Here is a 6,957-nt window from a genome sequence, read left to right on the forward strand (position 1 = left end):
CTTACAGATGCATCCACAAGGACTAACTCAATAGAGTTTCCCGCTCTGAAATTGTACAAAGTCCATTTGTTGATGATCTTCGCATGAATCTTCTGAGTCTCACTGGATGCTTCTAATAGATTGACTAGAACGTAGTGCTGAACATTTCTTGAGAGAATTGACATTTTAAAGGAGAAGAGAGAGTCAAAAGTTTTGGTTGTAAATGAGAAGAAGTATATAAATAAGTATTAGACTGCTTAACCAAGGAGACAGAAGAATATACACAAATATCTCGTAGTTTCATGTTTAAATGGTTAACAATAAATATAGTATCGTAACTATCATAATATGTGATATATTTAAATGATTAGCTAAACGATTTATGGTATATATCTTGAGATATTCTCTTTTACAAAGCCAAAATCGTAGTTTGAATATATACTGTGAATGTGATTTTGGAAAACAATATCAAAACAAAATTTCAAATTATACGTGGTTACGTACCAATCAACCAAATTTCATATATTCTAAATATCTAAGCGAACATAATATCGTGTATCATACGTTTCGCTAGAAACATAAATGATATACCCTAAAAATTGCACCCTATATGGAATACGAATCCCCAAACCCTAAACGTCTACATACACAAAACATAATCCATAAATCATAGAAAATGTAACTTTGAAATTGGAATTACATATTATGTAATTTTGTGACAAACCATATCATATGTGCTTAAACCATAGAACATACATCATTTGTATATAAAATAACGTTTTTAAAAATATGATTAGAGACCATTCAATAGTTTGGGATCAAAATTTTAATTAGAGGATAATAACCGAGAAAATTTTGATTATGATAACCAGAGAATAAATTAAGAAAAAACGAGATAGTCGATTGCAGTAATTAAAAATTGTTTAAGGAAGCTAATCCCGCGTCCGCAAGTTTATAGAGGCTTAATGATTAATGTCATGTCACCGTTGGGAATGAGCTGAGTCACCATTAGAAATTAGTAAGACAATCAAATTATAACGTTTTCACTAAATCGTGTTCTCAAATAGTTGTATGAAATTATCCAAAATAATGGTTTATCTAAAAAATAAATTAAAATTAGGATAAGTAAGCAAAACTATATACTAATTAAAATTTGTGAGAATATAAGAAATAAACAAAATTATGTAGAAACATTGAGAAACAAATCAACAAAATTAGTTTTGGCAAAGGGTTTAGTAGGTTTTACGTGTTTGACCCAAAAACGGTGTTTATGCTGGTGATGTTTGTTGGAATCATACAATAAAGAATTTAAGGATAATGATTAGATTCTTGAGGTTTAGGAGAAATCTTCAAAAGAATCAAATGAGAAATGAACATCAAAAAGAGTTTATTGATCAAAGATTGTATTACAAGAATGGTTTTTAGTGTAGAGTAAATCTAAGAATCCATAAACTCTTTGTAAGAAGTGTTCTATGTCTAAAATGGAAGAAGAGAAGATCATTTGCTAAAGAGAGATGTCTCTTTATTTATACAAGGAAGAAGCTAGAGCTCCATAGTAAAATGAGTCTAGTTCATTGTCTAATGGGCCTTGGGAGAGGATGTAAATCCACCCCCAACAGTAAGCCCCCCAAGTTCGTAGATAGAGATAAAATCGATCTCTGTGAATTTTACGAATAGGGTTTATGAGACAATGAACTAGGAACATACCCATGTCGCAGATGATTGTCATGAACGGGCCGTCATGGTTAGGTTGCCATAAATGAAGTGTCATAGACGGACCGTCTCGGGCGAGCTGTCATCGACATACTTCTAATTCCGATCAGACTTCTTGCTCCGGGATGGTTGCACAAACGATCTATGAAGACAGTGTTCTGAACCACCAGATCAAGTTGCCATGGACGAAGCATCAATCGACTAACTGCCAAGAACAAGTCTCCATATACATCATCATGAACGTACCACCATGGACGAACCATCACAATCAAATCACCACGGTGGACATGTCTCTGTGGTATTGTTGCGATCCATGTGTAGATGGAATGGTGGAGTCGGCGCGTCGAGTCGTCTTGTTGATCAGCATGTTTCCGTGACCGAACGTATATCTCGTGCCACTTCGGAGACTATGAGCTCGTCTTTGAGGTGGAGAAGAAACAAGCATCCGATGTAGAGATCATGTAACTGTCGAGATCGAACTCGACTTATGCTTGATCTTGACAACGAGCTCATCATGAGATCATTAGGTTTTCTGTGACTATAAAAATAATATGGTCAAAACGTGGAATACGTGTGTATCTCATAATGTTTGATATGTATATAAAAGCTAGAAAAATAACTTTCTAAATACGTTACAAGACACTTATCTTTGGCATGGAGAAGAAGTGTTTCTAGGTGAACCCGGTGTTGTGGTCGTGTCTCTTGGGAGAGCTTTCTTGAAATAGAATCAAGAGGTTTATGCCATAACACCTTCACCAAAGCCCCTTTTACTCCAAGACAAGAGCTGAGCTGCATTTGTGGTGTTCAGTTCGGGATCAATGGCGAAGCGTCACCACGTCTCCATCACAAGAAGCTGAGCAGCGTTTTATTCAAACACAAGAACAAGCTCAAGCTCAGCCGCGGTCTCTCGAGCAGCTCAAAGGTTTGAGGACGATGACCATGAGTTGACCGTGAAGAGACACCGTACTGGTCATGTCCTCTGTTTTCTTCTGTTCCTTTTGGAGCTTGAATAAGAGCTTGAAGCAGTCGACAATGAGGAACCATCTCGCGTACGGAAGAAGAGGCACGTCTGAGCTCTTCTTCCACGTCTATTCGCAGTCCCTTGTCGCCGTTTCTCCCGAATGTCTTCGTTTTAGACATCTGAGAAGCGAGGCTGAGCTTGATCGGAGAAGCCAAGCTCCGTTGGTAATCTCCTGCGGCTGAAAGTTCTCAAGTTTTCTGGTAATGGGTTTATCGGTCGCTTGCCTGACTCCATGGGGACTGTGTTAACCTCATAGCCTTGGATGTTAGTGGGAATTCACTGACTGAGAAGCTGCCGGTTTGGATATCTCAAAATGGTTTCTCATGATAACTCGACTGGCGGTGTCAAGAAGATCCATGTGCTGGATTTGTCGAGCAATTCTTTATCTGAAGCCAATTTGTTTTTGAGGTGGTTATGAGATCAAGTAGTCTCGGCTCGCTCAACTGGCCTAAAGAACCTGTTCCTCAATGCTCCATGACTAACCGCAGAGACAAGAGTCTTCTCTAGCACTTATGTCACTTCCCCAGAGTTTCTGCTATTTAGTCTCAGATAAAGACAAGGGCTTTTGAAGAAGAAGAAAGCTCACAGAGTCGTATGCTCATGTGAGAACTCGTCTAGCAGTGATGTTTGTTTGTGGCATCTCTCCATGAGATTAATCCACTTCAGTTCTCGTCACAGGTGATGTCGAGATGCATTCTTACCACAAACTTGGTCACAGGTTGAAGTGGTTGCAGCGATAGGCTCTGATCTGATTTTTCTCGAGGCATCGCTGCTGTAAGGTCTAGCATGAGCTGACTCTTCTGAATTCTTGTTCCCCTCTGTTCTTGGAGGAAGACTTGGTGGAAAGAGGAGAAGCAATGCAATTAGAAGCTCTCTGAATCAATCCATCGAACAAGACGTGTGCAGATCCGAACCTCGACAACTTTCACTGCGTCTCTCTTATGCTCTATGTTCCAGAAACAAACGAGGCCTCTCCTCATCTCCTTCAACACGCTGAGAAGCTCCTGAGGAACCTTAGGGCTTTTGACCCGTCTGTCAATGGCGTCGTCCGAGCGGTTTTGATCGTCTTTCTTAATGTTTCGTATCAGAAAGTAGCGGCTCCGACATCGTTGATCTTTGTCATCGTCTTTCTCTTGTGGCCACGAGATCCCGATGACCTTCCAAGGTTCTCACTCCTCGTCTTCTTCGCGACTTTCGCTTGACCTTGATCAGTCCGAGAAGACCAATCCCAGAAGCTTCACCGGCGGAACGAAACTCAATCATCGAGATCGCCATCGCCGCTCCGAGCCATCTCCGTGAGCCGAAGGACCTGACGGTGAGCTGAGAGTCTTGGGTTCGTTGGTGGGTACATCGAAAGCAAAGCTTTCATGTTGGTTGAAGAAAGCTTCGAACTTTGACCTGTTATGGTCAATATCTCTTGCTCCGTAGAACCAAAGCCGATTGGTGAAGAAACAAGACGACATTGTTGCTATTTTCTTTTTTAGATCTTGATTCTCTCAAGTTTGATATGATTCGAAGATAGTTCTCATTGTCTCTCTTCATTCTAGCGCCAACTGTTTGACCCAAAAACGGTGTTTATGCTGGTGATGTTTGTTGGAATCATACAATAAAGAATCTAAGGATAATGATTAGATTATTGAGGTTTAGGAGAAATTTTGAAAGAATCAAATGAGAAATGAACATCAAAAAGAGTTTATTGATCGAAGATTGTATTACAAGAATGGTTTCTAGTGTAAAGAAAATCTAAGAATCCATAAAGTCTTTGTAAGAAGTGTTCTATGTCTAAAATGGAAGAAAAAAAGATCGTTTGCTAAAGAGAAATGTCTCTAGTAAAATAGATCTAGTTCATTGTGTAATGGGGCGGAAGATGTAAATCCACCCGAACATTAGGCACTTTAATATTTGCTCGAAGTGGTTGTGGTTGTTTTTGTACCTAAAACTAAGGCTCTTCTTCTTAGTAATTGGTGATCACTCGAAATCCATGGCGAGTCCTTTTCTCGGGAGATTCTTCGTCTTCTCGATAATCTTCTTCCTCCAATCGCAGGGGGAAGAAGAAGAGAGTCCCATCACTCGATTCCAGCAATACCTTGGATTCAAAACTGCACATCCAAACCCAAACTACACGGCGCCGATATCTTTTCTGGTTGACCAAGCCCAATCAATCGGGCTAACAACCCGAACCATGGAATACGTATCAGGAAAGCCAGTTCTTCTCGTAACATGGCTCGGCTCAGACCCTAAGCTTCCTTCGATTCTCTTGAACTCCCATCTCGATTCCGTCCCCGCGGAAGCTGACAAATGGATTCACCCTCCCTTCTCAGCTCACCGAACCGTCGATGGTCTTATATACGCTCGCGGCGCGCAGGATGATAAGTGCATCGGGGTTCAGTATCTTGAATCAATCAGGAATTTAAAATCAAGAAGAGGCTTCTCTCCTCTCCGTACTGTTCACATCTCTTACGTCCCTGACGAAGAGATCGGAGGATTCGACGGGATGGCAAAGTTCGCGGCCTCGTCCGATTTCGCGGAGCTGAATGTTGGCTTCGCTATGGATGAAGGGCAAGCGAGTCCGGGAGATGAGTTCAGGGTTTTCTTCGCTGATCGGACTCCATGGGAGCTCGTGATCCGAGCTGAAGGCATCCCAGGGCATGGTGCTAAGCTTTATGACAACGGAGCTATGGAGAATTTGATGAAGAGTGTTGAACTAATCTCCATGTTCAGAGAGACGCAGTTTGATTTCGTCAAAGCTGGGAAAGCCGCCAATTCCCAAGTTATCTCTGTGAATCCAGTTTATCTCAAAGCAGGAACTCCTTCCAACACTGTAAAGCTCTCCATTTCTATAATCTCCCTTTTTTTCCCACTCTTTGAATAAAGCTTTTGTTTCTTTTTAGGGATTTGTGATGAATATGCAGCCTTCCGAGGCTGAAGCTGGGTATGATCTTAGGCTGCCTCCAATGGCTGATCCTGATGTTATCAAGACAAGAATTTCTCAGGAATGGGCTCCTTCTATTAGGAACATGACCTACACGGTAAATATGAATATCAAATTTTCTTTAGTTACTTTAATTCAACTATACAAGGATATGAGATGTCCTAAGCAAAGCTTAGTTGAAACAGAGACTCCATTAGGCTTTTAGGTAACTCTGACGTCTTGTTTAAGATTATTTGTCTTATTTCTTTTGGAGCTTCCACATTAGTTTTGTGAAAATGAGGATACCGGATGCGAATGATACCTTTGAATAATTATCTCTCTAGTTGATTAACAACGTTTTATTTTATCAAACCTCTGTTTTAGCTTGCTTTAATACAAGAATCTGAGATGTCCTAAGCCTATCTTAAGTAAATCTGCAGCTACAGAGCTATGTACTTTCATTTATGATGTTACAAATGTTTTACCATCTCTTCCACCAGATAAAGGAGAAAGGGAAACTAAGAGACCATTTAGGACGACCGATAATGACTGCAACAAATGATTCGAATCCTTGGTGGTCTGTCTTCAAGCAAGCTGTTGAAGCAACTGGAGGAAAGCTCGCAAAGCCTGAAATCTTGGCTTCAACCACAGATGCACGCTATATTCGCACTCTGGGAATTCCACTTGTGGGTTTCTCACCAATGATCAATACTCCCATCTTATTGCATGACCATAACGAGGTATTGGAACGATGATATTATCTCTTGGCATATCTCTGTGTTCCATATTTCGAATCACAACGCTGATTGAAATAAAAACTTTCTCTGTTACAGTTTCTTAAAGATACCGTGTTCTTGAAAGGAATAGAAGTATATGAATCGGTTATCAGCGCTTTAAGTTCCTTTGAGGGAGTATCTGATCAAGCGATCTGAAAGCATGTTTCTGTGGAAGCAATTGTGACAGGTTGCATGAAAATGATCAAGGCTCACACATTGCTATGTCCAAGAAGTGTATGTTGCAGTTTCACCCATTTTCATGTAAAACTATTTCTATCGACATTCGTTCGAGTTCTGTGACCCTGAGTGGCTGGTAATAATAGTTTGTATATATTTGTCATTTGATTTGTGTGCATAAAATTTCAAACTCTGAAGGAGAAATGTCACTGGTGCTTGGAGCATGATTTCACACACTGTTGATCTTTCAAGAACTTGATTCCTTTTTTTGTGGGTTGCTGTGGGGGGGGGAGCTACTGGTAACTCTATTCCTATCCGTCTCAGTCAATGAGTATCCTTATGACCAAACAAGGATCAGCATACGTTTCAAGTAGAGTTTC

General features: G+C 40.3%; 1 protein-coding gene across 1 annotated transcript; it reads left to right on the plus strand.

Moving 5' to 3' along the window:
- Positions 1-4,590: 4,590 nt before the first annotated feature.
- LOC106350679 (aminoacylase-1) lies at positions 4,591-6,740 on the plus strand. Its single transcript, XM_013790530.3, has 4 exons — positions 4,591-5,534; positions 5,605-5,742; positions 6,125-6,364; positions 6,458-6,740. The coding sequence occupies exons 1-4, from the start codon at positions 4,695-4,697 to the stop codon at positions 6,554-6,556; spliced, it is 1,317 nt and encodes a 438-aa protein (XP_013645984.1). The 5' UTR covers positions 4,591-4,694; the 3' UTR covers positions 6,557-6,740.
- Positions 6,741-6,957: the final 217 nt, after the last annotated feature.

Source organism: Brassica napus, chromosome C6 (genome assembly GCF_020379485.1).
Source record: "Brassica napus cultivar Da-Ae chromosome C6, Da-Ae, whole genome shotgun sequence".
Classification (NCBI taxonomy): domain Eukaryota; kingdom Viridiplantae; phylum Streptophyta; class Magnoliopsida; order Brassicales; family Brassicaceae; genus Brassica; species Brassica napus.

What these genes read in the sequence shown, in the direction of transcription:
- LOC106350679 (XM_013790530.3), top strand. Translation starts at nt 4,695, where the DNA reads ATGGCGAGTCCTTTTCTCGGGAGATTCTTCGTCTTCTCGATAATCTTC. An exon ending in CAGGAACTCCTTCCAACACT is followed by an intron (nt 5,535 to 5,604) that starts GTAAAGCTCTCC and finishes GTTTCTTTTTAG; the next exon opens with GGATTTGTGATGAATATGCA. An exon ending in TATTGCATGACCATAACGAG is followed by an intron (nt 6,365 to 6,457) that starts GTATTGGAACGA and finishes TCTCTGTTACAG; the next exon opens with TTTCTTAAAGATACCGTGTT.